The sequence below is a fragment of the Macaca thibetana genome, chromosome 12 (genome assembly GCF_024542745.1).
Source record: "Macaca thibetana thibetana isolate TM-01 chromosome 12, ASM2454274v1, whole genome shotgun sequence".
Taxonomy (NCBI): domain Eukaryota; kingdom Metazoa; phylum Chordata; class Mammalia; order Primates; family Cercopithecidae; genus Macaca; species Macaca thibetana.
Genome location: NC_065589.1, coordinates 51,667,551 through 51,682,968, shown reverse-complemented (window position 1 = coordinate 51,682,968; position 15,418 = coordinate 51,667,551). Strand labels below are relative to the sequence as shown.

Here is a 15,418-nt window from a genome sequence, read left to right as displayed (position 1 = left end):
ACATACGTGTGCATGTGACTTCATAGCAGCATGATTTATAATCTTTTGGGTATATACCCAGTAATGGGATGGCTGGGTCAAATGGTATTTTTAGTTCTAGATCCTTGAGGAATTGCCATACTGTCTTCCACAATGGTTGAACTAGTTTACAGTCCCACTAACAGTGTAAAAGTGTTCCTATATCTCCACATCCTCAGGGTTTCACCATGTTGGCCAGACTGGTCTCAAACTCCTGACCTCAGGTAATCACCTGCCTCAGCCTCCAAAAGTGCTGGGATTACAGGCATGTGCCAACACACCTGGCTTTTACTGCCAAATTCTATCAAACTTTCATAGAAGAACTAACAACAATTCTCCTCAAATTATTCCAAAAAATTGAAGAGGAAGAAATTCTCCCTAACTCATTCTATGCCAGCACTACCCAGGTACCAAAACCAGACAAAGACACAACACAAAGAGACAACTACAGGCCAATATCCCTGATGAACACTGATGCAAAATTTGTCAACAAAATACTAGCAAATCAAATCCAACAGCATCTCAGAAAACAAACAAACAAACAAAATAAACAATGTGATCAAGTGCGATTTATACCAGGGATGCAAGGATGGTTCAACATATGCAAATCAGTAAACATGATCAATCACATCAGCAGAATGAAGAACAAAAATCATATGACTGTCTCAATAGATATAGAAAAAGCATTTGGTAAAATTCAATGTCCTTCATGACCAAAACTCTCAACAAATGAGGCATAGAAGGAACATACTTCAACATAAAAAGGTCATACATGAAAAACCTACAGCTAACATCATACTGAATAAGAAAAAGCTGAAAGTGTTTTCTCTGAGAGCTGGAACAAGACAAGGATGAACATTTTTCAACTACTTCTATTCAACATATTGTTGGAAGTCACAGCCAGAGCAGTTAAGCTAGAGACGGACATAAAAGGCACCCAAACTGGAAAAGAGGGTGTCAAATTGTCCTTCTTGGCCAGGAGTTGTGGCTTACGCTTGTAATCCCAGAACCTTGGGAGGCCGAGGCAGGCAGATCATTTGAGGTCAGGAGTTCGAGACCAGCCTGGTCTACACAGTGAAACCCCATCTCTGCTAAAAACACAAAAGTTAGCTGGGTGTGGTGGCATGTGCCTGTAATCCCAGCTACTCAGGAGGCTGACACAGGAGAATTGCTTGAACCTGGGATGCGGAGGTTGCAGTGGGCCAAGATCATACCACTGAACTCAAGTCTGGGTGACAGAGCGACACTCTGCATCAAAAACACACACACAAAAATTGTCCTTCTTTGCTGATGATATGATTTTATGCTAGAAAATCCTAAAGAGTCCACCAAAAATCTCCTAGGTCTGATAAATAGATTCAGTAAAGTTGCAGGATACAAAATTAACATACAAAAATCAGTAGCATTTCCATACAATGATAATGAATTAGCTGAGAAAGAAATCAAGACGACAATCTCATTTACAATACCTATAAAAAATAAAATACCTGGGAATAAATTTAACAAAGAAAGTGAAAGATCTCTACAAGGAAAACTACAAAACACTGATTAAAAAAATTGAAGAGGGCCAGGCGCGGTGGCTCATGTCTGTAATCCAACCTGGCCAACGTGGTGAAACCCCGTCTCTAGTAAAAATACAAACATTAGCCAGGCATGGTGGCGTGCGCCTGTAGTCCCAGCTATTCTTCTTGGGAGGCTGAGGCAGGAGAAATGCTTGAACCCAGGAGGCAGAGGTTGCAGTGAGCTGAGATTGTGCCAAGGCACTCCAGCCTGGGCAACAAACAAGACTCCATCTCAAAAAAAGAAAAAAAAATTGAAGAGGACACAAACAAATGGAAAGACATCTCTATGCTCATGGATTGGAAGAATTAATATCATTAAAAAGACCATACTGCCCAAAGCAATCTACAGAGTCAAAGCAATCCCTATTAAAATACCAATGCTGTTTTTCACAGAAATAGAAAAAGCAAAATAGAAATAGGAAAAACAAAATAGAAAAACAGAAAAAAAATTTTATGGTACCAAAAAGAACCTGAAGAGCCAAAGCAATGTGAACAAAAAGAATAAAGCTGGAGGCAACACACTACCTGACTTCAAAGTACATTACAAGACTATAGTAACCAAAACAGCATGTTACTGGTATAAAAACAGACACATAGACCAATGGAACAGAATAGAGAACCCAGAAATAAATCCACATATTTACAGCCAACTAATTTTTGACAAAGGTGCCAGGAACCTACACTGGGGCAAAAACATCCTCTTCAATAAATAGTGGTGGGAAAACTGGATATCCATATGCCAAAGAATGGAACTGGACCCTATCTCTCACCATATATAAAAATCAACTCAAGATGGATTAAAGATTTAAACGTAAGACTTAAAATTAGAAACTGCTACAAGAAAACATAAGGAAAATGCTTCAGGACATTGGTCTAGGCAAAGATCTTGTGCTTATGACCTCAAATGCACAGAAAACAAAAACAAAAATAGATAAATAGAACTACATTAAGCTAAAAAGCTTCTGCATAGCAAAGAAAACAATCAGCAGAGTGAAAAGACAATCTGTTGAATGGGAGAAAATATTTGCAAACTACTCATCTGACAAAAGGGTAATATCCAGAATATAAAAGGAACTCAATTCAATAGTAAAAAAAAAAAAAAAATCCCATTAAAAAGTGGGCAAAAATATGAATAGACATTACTGAAAAGAAATTAAATCCAGACCCAGCATAACAAAAGAAATAACAAAGATCAGAGAACTAAATAAAATCGAAACAAAAAAATACAAAAGATAAATGAAACAAAAAGCATATTATTTGAAAAGATAAAATTGATAGACCATTAGTGAGATTAACCAAAAAAAGAAGAGAGAAGATCCAAATAAGAAGATCGCATTTCTCAACGAGAAATGAAACTACAGCCAATACAGCAGAAATACAAAAGATTAGCTAAGGCTACTATGAACACTTTTATGTGCACAAACTGGGAAATCTAGAAGAGATAGATAAATTCCTGGAAATATAAAACCCTCCTAAATTAAATCAGGAAGAAACAGAAACCCTGAACAGACCAATAGCAAGCAGCAAGATTGAATCAGTCGTCTAAAAAAATTGCCAACCAAAAAAGTCCAGGACCAGATGGATTCATAGCCGAATTCTATCAGACATTCAAAAAAGAATTGGTACCAATCCCACCGAAACTACTGCAAAAGATAGTGGAAGAGGGAATCCTCTCTTAATCATTCTATGAAGCCAGTATCACCCTATTACCAAAACCAGGAAAGGGCATAACAAGAAAACTACCAGACCAATAGCTCTGATGAAAATAGATGCAAAAATCCTCAAAAAAATCCTATCTAACCAAATCCAACAGCATATCAAAAGATAATACATCATGATCAAATGGATTTTATATTAGGAATACAGGGATATTTTAACATACACAAAGTCAATAAATATGATACATGACATAAACAGAATTAGAAACAAAACTATATGATCACCTCAATAGGTGCAGAAAAAGCCTTTGATAAAATCCGGCATCCCTTTATAATAAAAAACCCTCAACAAAATAGGCACAAAATGAACTTAAAGTAATGAAAGTCATATATGACAAACCTACAGCCAACATTATACTGAATGGGGAAGAGTTGAAAGCATTCCCCCCAAGAACTGGAACAAGGCAAGAGTGCCCATTTTCCCACTTCTAATCAACACAGTACTGGAAGTTCTGGCCAGAGGAATCAAACAAGAGAAAGAAATACAAGGCATCCAAATTGGAAAAGAGGAAGTCAAATTGTCACTGTTTGCTGATGATATAATCATATACCTAGAAAACCCTAAAGACTCATCCAGAAAGCTCTTAAATCTGATAAAGGAATTGAGTAAACTCTCAGGATACAAAATCAATGTATGCAAATCAGTAGGTCTGATACACACCAACAACCACCAAGCTGAGAATCAAATCACTAACTCAATCCCTTTTACAATAGCTGCAAAAAAAAAAAAAAGGAAGGAAGGAGGGAAGGAAGGAAGGAGAAAGGAAGGAGGGAAGGAAGGAAGGAGAAAGGAAGGAGAAAGAAAGGAAGGAAGGAAGGAAGGAAGGAAGGAAGGAAGGAAGGAAGGAAAGAAAGGAATGCTTGGGAATATACCTAACCAAGGAGGTGAAAGATCTCTACAAAGAAAAATACAAAATACTGCTGAAAGCGAGCATATATAACATAAACAAATGGAAACACAATTCATGCTCATGAATGGGAAGAATCAATATTGTGAAAATGACCACACTGCCCAAAGCAATCTACAGAGTCAATGCAATTTCCATCAAAATACCATCATCATTCTTCATAGATTTAGAAAAAACAATCCAAAATTCATATGAAACAAAAAAACAACCTGCATAGCCAAAGCAATACTAAGCAAAAAGAACAAATCTGGAGGCATCATATTACCCAACTTCAAATTATATTAGAAGGCTATATTTACCAAAACAGCATGGTACTGGCATAAAAATAGGCATGTAGATAAATGGAACAGAATAGAGAACCCAGAAACAAAGGCAAATATTTACAGCCAACTGATCTTTGACAAAGCATGGAAAAATATAAATCAGGGAAAAGACACCCTATTCAATAAATGGGCTGGGAAAACTGGCAAGCCACATGTAGAAGAATGAAACTGATTTCTCATCCTATACAAAAATCAACTCAACATGGATCAAAGACTTAAATGTAAGACCTGAAGCCATAAAAATTCTAGAAGATAACATTGGAAAAAGCTTCTAGACATTGGCTTAGGCAAAGAATTCATGGCTAAGACCCCAAAAGCAAATGCAACAAAAACAAAGATAAATAGATGGGACCTAATTAAACTAAAAAGCTTCTGCACAGCAAAAGAAATAATCAGCCAAGTAAACAGACAACCCATAGAGTGGGAGAAAATATTTGCAAACTATGTATCTGACAAAAGACTAATATCCATAATCTACAAGGAACTCAAACAAATCAGCCAGAAAAAAAAACAACAACAAATAATCCCATCAAAAAGCGGGCAAAGGACTTGAATACACAAGTCTCAAAAGAAGATATACAAACAGTCAACAACAGCATGGATGTAGTGAAAAGGGAACACTGTTAGACTGCTAATGGGAATGTAAACAAGTACCACCACTATGGAAAACAGTATGGAGATTCCTCAAAGAAAAGAAGAACTACCATTTAATCCAGCAGTCCCACTACTGGGTATCTACCCAAAGGAAAAGAAATCATTATATAAAAAATACACACGCACAATCATGTTTATAGCAGTAAATTCACAATTGCAGAGGTAAGGAACCAACCTAAGTGTCCATCAACCAATGAGTAAATAAAGAAAATGTGGTATATATATATATACCATGGAATACTACTCAGCCATAAAAAGGAATGAAATAATGTCTTTTGCAGCAACCTGGATAAAACTGGAGGGCATTATTCTAAGTGAAGTAACTCATAAATGGAAAACCAAGTATCATATGTTCTCACAAGTGGGAGCTAAGCTATGAGGATGCAAAGGCATAAGAATGATGTAAAGGACTTTGGGGACTTATGGGGGAAGGTTGGGAGGGGGGTGAGGGATAAAAGACTACATATCGAGTACAGTGTACACTGCTCGGGTGACAGGTGCACTAAAATTTCAGAAATCACTGCTAAAGAACTTATCCATGTAACCAAAAACCACTTGTACCCCAAAAACTATTGAAATAAAAAGAATTAAAAAATTTAAAAGACATACAAATAGTCAACAGATATAAGAAAAAATGGTCAACATCACTAATCAGGAAAATGTAAATTGAAACCACAATATGATATCATCTTACCCGCATTAAAATGGTTATTTTATACATATATGATATATATATACATTGCTATGTATATATTTTGTATATATGTATATATGACATTGCTATGAATATATTTTTTTGAGACGGAGTCTTGCTGTGTTGTCCAGGCTGGAGTGCAGTGGCACTATCTCAGCTCACTGCAGCCTCCATCTCCCAGGTTCAAGTGATTCTCCTGCCTCAGCCTCCTGAGTAGCTGGGATTACAGGTATGCATCATCACGTCTGGCTAATTTTTGTATTTTTAGTAAAGACAGGGTTTCACCATGTTGGCCAAGCTGGCTCAAACTCCTGACCTCAGGTGATCCACCCAAAGTACTGGGATTACAGGCATGAGCTACCACGGCCAGCCTAGAATGGCTATTTTTAAAAAGACAAAAAATAACATGCTGGTGACAATGCAGAGAAAAAGGAAGTCTGTCCACTGTTGGTAGGAATGTAAATTAATACAACCAGTATGGAAATGTCTCAAAAAACTAAAAATAGAACTACCATGGGCTCTAGCAATCCCACTACTAGGTATTTATCCAAAGGAAAAAAATTAGAATACAAAAGAGATGCCTGCACTTGCATGTTTATTGCAGCACTATTCACAATAACAAAGATTTGGAATCAACCTAAGTGTCCATTGATGGAAGAATGGATAAAGGAAATATTCTATATACACATACAGACATATTATATATGTATATACATATATATGTATATATGTATTATATTATATATATATATTATATACATACATACACACATATAATAGAATACTATTTGGCCATAAAAAGAATAAAATCATGTCATTTGCAGCAACACGGATCGTCGCAGATGTCATTATGTTAAATAAAATAAGCCAGGCACAGAAAGACAAATATTGCATGTTCTCACTCATATGTGGGAGCTAAAGAAGTGGATCTCATAGAAGTAAAGAGTAGAATATACATACCAGAGGCTGGGAAGGGTGAGTGGATGGAGGGAAATGAAAAAAGCCTGGTTAATGGGTACAAACATACAGTTAAATAGAAGGATTAAGTTCTAACATTCTATAGCAGGGTTAATATAGTTAACAATAATGTAATGTATATTTCAGAATAGCTAGAAGAATGGACTTGAAATGTTTCCAACATAGAAATGATAAATTCTAAATATGATGGATACTCCAAATACCCTGACTTAATCATTACACATTCTATGCATGGAATAAAATATTTCATGTACCCCATAAATATGTATATCAGTAAAAAAAGAATTATCACATGGGAGAAAAATCTAGAGAGTAAAAAGATCGGTAGTGTTCGGGGGTTCCATGGGAAGGGAGGGAATAATGAATATTGTGGAGGACAGGAGATTTTCAGGGGCCATGAAATTCTCTAGCATGATATTGTAATGGTAGATACATGATATTATGCATTGTCAAAACCCACAAAATTATACAACACAAGGAGTGAATCCTAATGTAGTCTTGAAAAGTAAGTTAATAATAATGTATCAATATTAGTTCTTCAACTGTCACAAATGTATATTACCAATGCAAGACATGGATAATAGGGGAAACTGGGATGTGGAGCTTGGAAGTATATGAGAACTTCACTTTCTGCTCAATTTTTCTGTAAACCTAAAACTACTCTTAAAAATAAACTACATTAATTTGTTTAAGGTCCGTTAATTTTTTTAAAGCAAAACATTCTTGTATTATCTGGGGCAGGTATTTATTTTTAGCAAACCTTTAGCAAAAGACTACGGTCCTTGCTGCATGTTTTAGAATCAATTTTCTCCATACTCCTAACATTTCTGTGAGGAAAGTACCAGTGTAATTGCCCCTTACACTGCTGAGGAAATTGATGCCAGAGTGTGTGAATATCTTACTCAGGGCCACATTGCAAGTGGCAGGGCCAGGATTCAAGTAACCCTTGCTCCTGGGTGTGAGCCTGCCTCCCCTTAAATAGGCCAAGGCCAGTTGAGTGATGGTGTTTATTACTTCCACCTTGGAGCTTCCTGAATTTACCCTCGGGAAAGTGGTTTTGTTTTGTCCTTTATAACAAGCCATTCCAAATTGTTATTGGAAGGAGGTGTAATATAAATAATAAAATACTGAAACTAGAGATCTCAGCTGTTCCACAAAGAACCAAAATAAATCTACCTTATACATTCCTTGGTTCCCCAGGTATCATACTATTTACTCCTTTTTGCTGTAATTGTCAAGATAGTTTGTATTTAAACTTCCAGAGGATGAAAATATTTAAACCAGATAAGCATAGTGTCAACAGTCATTTGATGGGGATTTTTTTTTCTTTTTTGTAGGGAAGAGAGGATCTTATTTTTTAAAAAAGACTCATCATAACACCCCTCCCCCCAAAAAACATACACAACTTAATAGGAGTATAGTAGCTTAAAAAGAAGCACAAAATGCAAGTTTGTTTAGGTGTAAAACCATAGCTGACAATGATTTTTACTACTAGTTTCTACTGTGTTGTTAATACAAATACCCAATAAGCACAATTTATAAATTGATATATATGGAAGCACAAGAAAGGGCAAGCATTTTTTTCAACTCAAATATCTTTCTTTTTTTTTTTTTTTTTGAGACGGAGTCCCGCTCTGTCGCCCAGGCTGTAGTGCAGTGGCCGGATCTCAGCTCACTGCAAGCTCCGCCTCCCGGGTTACGTCATTCTCCTGCCTCAGCCTCCCGAGTAGCTGGGACTACAGGCGCCCGCCACCTCGCCCGGTTAGTTTTTTGTATTTTTTTAGTAGAGACGGGGTTTCACCGTGTTAGCCAGGATGGTCTCGATCTCCTGACCTCGTGATCCGCCCGTCTCGGCCTCCCAAAGTGCTGGGATTACAGGCTTGAGCCACCGCGCCCGGCCCAACTCAAATATCTTAATTCACCAATCTGTGTTTTGAATTCCTAGTGTGCACTAGAACCATATTGAGTACTGAGGGTGAGGGAGGGGGGTCACAAAAGGAGATCAGGCTTTTACCCTTAAGGACCTTGTGACCCCGTTAGACACATGTGCAACACAGATGAAAGGGACACAAGGAGATGCTGCTTACCTTGTAGTTGTCGCTGGAGGGTTGGAGGATGAGAACACAGACTAAAGCATGTGGTGAAGGTTTTCTTGTTGCACTGGGACCTACATAGATTCTTTAGGGATGGATGGTAATTAGACTGGTGGAAGAGGGATGGAAGAGCATTCCTGGCCATGGGACCATCATGGACAAGGCTGAGTCATTCAAGAGTGTGTGGGATGTGTTCAGGAACAAGTAGTAGATCTATTTTTCTGAGGTAGGGATGTGGAGGAGCTCAAGGAAGATTGCTGGGAAAGGTCTAAAGAGGAAAGATGCTAGAGGGCCAATGACACACGCAGATGAGTTTGTGCTTGAGCTGAAGCGTGACTGGGGGTAACTGCAGGTATTTGAGCAGTGGCGTAATGAGATAGAAGTGATGGTTTAACAAGGTTCGTCTGATACAACCGGCCAGAAGTGAAGCTTCCCTCACAATCTTATCCTCCCACACCGCACAAAAGAGGGGCTGTTTACTTACCCCTGATTTACATTAAGGAAATCCTGTTATTTTCCCTACCAACAACAAGAAGAATCATTTATTGAATGCCTACTTCTTGCCAGAAGAAAAGCGCCAGCCTTCCTCACAATTCCAAAAGCTAAATAATAATCATCTTTATTTATATTAAAAGATACAGGTCAGAAGATTAAAGTGATTTCCTTAAAGCCACATTTGAGGTTCAGATTTTTAACCCAGATCTTCTTGGTTCCAAGGACCATACAGCATCTATTAATATTTTCCCCATCTGTGCTTATCTAGCGAAGTGACCTAAAGACGCTTTACTAATAGGCTAAGAGTTAGCAAACTTCCCTATAAATGGTGAGATAAATATGATATACATATATATCACACGTAAATATGAGGCATATATGTATACACACATAGACATGTATAATACACACACAGACATGTATAATACACACACATATTTTTATTTTAGGCTGTGTAGGCCATGCTGTCTCTATCACAACTTCTGCCATTGTAGTGTAAGAGCAGCCATAAACAATATGTCAACCAATGAGTGTGGCTGTGTTTCAATAAAAACCAGGAATTTGAATTTCATATAATTTTCATGTGTCAGAAATACTAAATTGTATGATTTATTTTATTTTTATTTTTTTCCAATCACTTAAAAATATAAAAACCATCCTTAATCATGGGCCATATGAAAATGGGCAGTGGCCTTTTGACTTGTGGGCCATGGCATGCCAATTCCCATTTTAGGTTTACAGATTAAAGCACTAAGCTAATGAGGCCACTGTTAAATGACTTGTCTCCATAAAAGACAGATTTCTGTATGCTGCCAAAAATCCTGTTTTGTCAGCAATATGCTATTGTCCTGTTTCTTGTCAAGAGTCTTGCAGATTTGTAGGGGATTACAAGGGCAAAGATAGCTCAGTGCAATCCAGACAACAATAGGAAAATCAATATATTTGTCCCTCTCACAAATGTGATGCCAAGAACATTTCTGTTATAGTCTAGCTAAAATGTTCTAAAAATGTGTTAATTGTAGGTTTTGGATTCTAAAAATATCTCCATGAAAAATGGCACAAAGCACTTTTTCTGTTATCTAATATGTTGTATAGGCACTCAGTAAATATTATAGCAGTCCATGGTCAGGGTTTATTACATTAGCACTCCTGGGTGTAGCTCCATATTAGCCTGCTTTTAATTCTTTAGATCCCTGATTCACTTACTTCATTTACCCACCCCTTAATCAGTAAACATTGCTTATCTACCACAAGTCCAGACTTATGCTGGGTGCTGGAAATTCAAAGTTGAACACTAAAGTCCTTGCCTCAAGGAACTCATGATATGGGGAGACATTGAACACATAGGAATAGCAATAATATCGAATATACTAAATGCCACAGTACTGATGTGTTCTGGTGCTGAGGAAACACACACAGATGGGCTCTGCCTGGGTGAACCAGAGAGTACCAAAGAACACTTTTAAAGGAGAGCGAGATCTGAACCAAATCTGGAAGGATACATTCACTCATGATGTTCCCATTTAGGAATGAGAACAATACTAACTCTAACTTGTTACATAGGAGACAAAGGCAAGGGAGGGCTGCTGGAGAGCCATGAAACTGTACTGTTGAACTGGATCATAGCTAGTAAACAAGATACATGCAAGTCCCACATGCAACACATTTGTAATGTATTTTATACACTACATTTTTAGTGTATTTTACTTTCAACATTTCATGAAAAAATATTGGGTAATAAAATTGAGCACAAAATTTGTAAGTGGTAAGATAACTCAATTTTTTCCCCTGAATTTCATTTGAAAATAATATAAGGGTACATATTTAATTTTTTAACTGAATTTAAGACTCATATATCCAAATATTTTGGAAAAGTAGAATGCATTCTCACCTGAAGGACTTTCCGAATTCTTTTTAGATTGTGTATCAAGAGTAGGTTTTTCTCTTTGGAAACACGACCTAACTGTTCATCTAGTTGTATTAACAAGTTTTGAAGAAGAATCGTTGCCATGGTTTCATTGTTAGAAGCTGCCTCCCTAAAAAAAATAAAGGATTATTACACAACAGAAAACAACTTGGTAAAATGTCTACTTTTTTACCATACTAATTTTAAAGCAATAAACCTATTACACGGTGATAAGCATTTAGAAGTTTTTAAAAATTGAATTGTAAACATGAAGAGATGTTCAACATCACTAATCATTAGGGAATTTCAAGTCAAAATCAGAGTAAGATACCTCTTCATACCCATTAGGGTGGCTATTATAAAAAGCAAAAAAAAAAAAACAGAAAATAAGTATTGGTGAGGATACAGAGAAATTGTGCAATGCTGGTGGGAAGGTAGAATGGTCAATCACTGTGGAAAACTGTATGGCAGTTACCCAAAATATTAAACATAAAATTGCCATATGATCCAGCAATTCCACATCTGGGTATATACCCAAAAGAATTAAAAGCAGGGACTCAAACAGATATTTGCATACCAATATTCCTAGCAGAGTTATTAGCAATAGCCAAAAGGTTTAAACAGCCCAAATGTCCATTGACAGATAAATTTATAAAACACAATGTGATACATACAAACAATGGAATATTATTGAGCTTCAAAAAGGAAGAAAATTCTGATATGAAACCTGTTAAACATGAATGAATTTTGAAAACATTACACTAAGCAAAATAATTCAGTTACAAAAGGACAAATATTGTGTGATTCCAATTATATAAAGTACCTAGAGCAGTCAAATTCACAGAGACATAAAATAGAATGGTGATTGTCAGGGGTTGGGGGTGGAGGACTAGGGAGTTACTGTTCAAAGATTATAGAGTTTCAGTTTGGAAAGATGAAAAAGTTCTGCAGATGGATGGAGGTGATGGTTGCATAATAATGTGAACATACGTAATGCCACTGAACAGTACACCAAGAACAATGGTAAATTTTATGTCATGTGTATTTTACCACAATAAAAAAGATGGCCGAATGAAAAAAAAAATTAAATGGTATAAGGTGAATAGAGCTTTGAAGAATATAAATCTTACTGAGAAAAAATACTGATTTACATTCAGTCTGTGACACAGAACTGACAATCAATTGATTTGCTTCGTTCTTTAATACATGAAAACTCATTTGGGTTTTTGTTTACAGAGAAACAAAGCACTAGAACCATTAAGTTTTCATTTATAATGAATGGAACCAGAAAGGACAATGATTCCCTTTCTTTGGGAAGGCTTTTCAAATTCTTGAGAAAGTTCTTTATCTGAAAAGAATGCATCTACTGAGTCAAAAGTGGACCATAAAATAAATCCACAGGGATAGAGCATCAAGCATTTGTGCATCAACTTCTAGGGAAAGTATGTTTGATCCTACCAGTCTTGATTTTCAATCCACTGGGCCAATAGATGCCGAATTTCCATGGGAAAGTTGTCATCATAGAATTGATCCACCTGCTCCAAAAACTTGATTTCTAACTGTTGGACTTGATTCCACTGAGACATGCTATAAAAGAAGGGGTAGAATTAGAGTTTTAAAATATTGTTCATGGCCCTAGTACATATTTTCTTTTTTCCTTAGAATCAGTCAATGTTATGACTGAATTCCAATATATCCAAGGATACAAAAATTTCACTAAGTTTTTTGTTTTTCATAATTCAACCCTAATGAAGGGAGAAGCCTTCTTTCTGTGCCCCTAAAGTACAGCCTTCCTTGCTCTAAAATGAACTCCTGTTCCACCTGCTCCAGGAAGCTTTCACTCCCGCTCCCGCTCCCCCAAACAGCCCACATCCTGCCCACAGCTATCTACGTGAATGTATATTACCAACAAGCTCTTTCCCTATCTCTTGTCCCCTCTACACTTAGACTTGGAGCAACTTGAAGGGAAATGTATTTGACATTTACTACACCTCCTAAAACCCTCTAATACTTCATATGTGAGGAACAACCCCCCAAAAGGCTTCTTTTATACGAAATTGCCAAATTTCTGTTTTCTTTATTTCAGATTTGTCTGGCTTCTAGAGTCAGCTTTATGTTCCTGACTTCTAGTCCAATTATGTCTTAGCTTCATGAAGAATTTTATGTATGCATTTTCGTGGCCTCCAGTTTTTTAAATTAAAAATATTTCTGAACCAGTGAATGTGTTTTATTTCTCTCTGTGAGGATCCACTATGGGTGGGCAAAGCTCTTAAAGGATGTAGTCTTTTTGTCTCTGAGAAACATCTGATAGTGGTTAAACCCTCAAATTACTTAAGGAGTAAGAAACCACACTTGATACCTATTTGGCAGCCGTCATAAAACAAAGGTATGCATTTCCCCCTTGTAACCCCACTCTGGCCAATTTAGAAGCTGTAGAAGTATTTCCTAACTTAGGAAAATTAGTATGACGCTGCCTGCTTGAAATTACAGCATTTCATGTTTTCCAAAGTCAATTTTTTTTATTGTTTTGTCAGCAATTCTAAGTCAAATAAAAACACCAAACCCCCTTTTACGTGATTAATCACCATAACATTTCAACACATTTCATCGATAGGCTAAGGTTTCCTTTTGCCTATAGAACACCAGGGTAACTTCATATATTTCATATACATATTCTTCAGGTTTCAAATGGAGTCATTTTGAGCACCTTTCCCTGAGCTCCTGGTAAATGACTTAAAATTTATAGAAAAACATGTTGCCAATGTTTTGCTAAAGAGAAAGCAAGTGGGAAAAGAAGTAATGTTTTATTTGCATATCACTTTATATTTATGAAAACCTTTACACTTTACAATTCTAGCATATTGTAAATGCTCAATCAATGCTTATTAAATGAAGAATGAGTGGCACTCCTGACATTGCTATGAATAGAGTAGGTGGATATAAGCAGTATGTCAACTTTAAAAAGGAAAAACTTGAAGATCAAATAGGCGAAATGACGCCTGCCTAATGTGTGAGGCTTCTAAGGGGCAATCTGAAGTTTCCTGAGCCTGAACCATTTGTCTTTCCAAATATTGGAGAGAGAGATATATATTCCACACAAAATTGGAACATTTGTCCCCATGCTACTATCAACATTGTCCTATCTATCAATGTATTTTAATGACAACAGAGAACAGGAGTTGAAAATAGCATTACAATTTTTCATCATACTATTGTTAAACCCCTGCTATGATTTGGATGAAAACGTATTTTCTAACTAAAACTTACACGTAGATGAGAGGAATAAGTTCTAGTGCTGTAACACTAGGATGAATATGGTTAACAGTAACTTAGTGTATATTTTCAAAAAGCTAAGAGGACTTTGAATGTTCACAACACAAAGTAATGATAAATGTTTGAGGTGATGGATATGCTGATTATCCTTTGATCATAACACATTGTTTATATTTATGGAAATATCACTCTATATTCCACAAATATTTACAATTGTGTATCAAATAAAAATAAAAGGAAATTTTTAAAAAATAAAAATAAACACCGAAAAAAATCACTACTAAGATCTGAGTCTTTCGGAGAGCTGAATTCAAAGCTGAAAAAAGGAAGAAGAAGGAATACATAGTCCTAGGACATTTTCTACTGCAGCCTCTGGGAACGCCTTTAGGCATCCTTCAGCAGGTTTCTTTGCTTTCACTGTCTAGGGACTACTTTCTCGTGAAAATTGTGTACGTTGCTTCTGAAAACTGAGTGCCTGTCTGTTCTTTTTGCATGCAGTTCCTAGAAGAACCCACTAACGGGGCATTTTGTCCCACTGTCTGTGAGCTGGTGGTGCCGCTTTGGCTCTGTGGCCTGTAGCTTGCAAAAGCAGATGACCTGCCCTAAAATGTCACTCGCGCCCATCAAAACCACAGTCACCGGCTGCCGTAGCTGCGAGCTTTTTTCTGAAACCCAGGTAGCTAATCTAAAGGCAGACATCACAGCTCTAGAGAAGCTGGCTAAGAAAGTGAAGAGGGGCTCACTTTCAGCCTCCGCGAGGACACACCTCCGCAGCCGCCGCAGCTCCTCGGCCCCG

General features: G+C 36.8%; 1 protein-coding gene across 4 annotated transcripts in view; it reads right to left on the bottom strand.

The window, feature by feature from the left end:
* Positions 1 to 15,418, bottom strand: part of STAT4 (signal transducer and activator of transcription 4) — a 151,560-nt gene that overhangs the window by 110,229 nt on the left and 25,913 nt on the right. For all 4 annotated transcript variants that reach the window (XM_050751698.1, XM_050751702.1, XM_050751701.1 and 1 more), the window contains 2 exons: positions 12,808 to 12,936; positions 11,335 to 11,479 (listed from right to left, as the gene is read on the bottom strand). In XM_050751698.1, the coding sequence (XP_050607655.1) occupies positions 11,335 to 11,479; positions 12,808 to 12,936 (274 nt within the window). The remainder of the gene's footprint in view (positions 1 to 11,334; positions 11,480 to 12,807; positions 12,937 to 15,418) is intronic.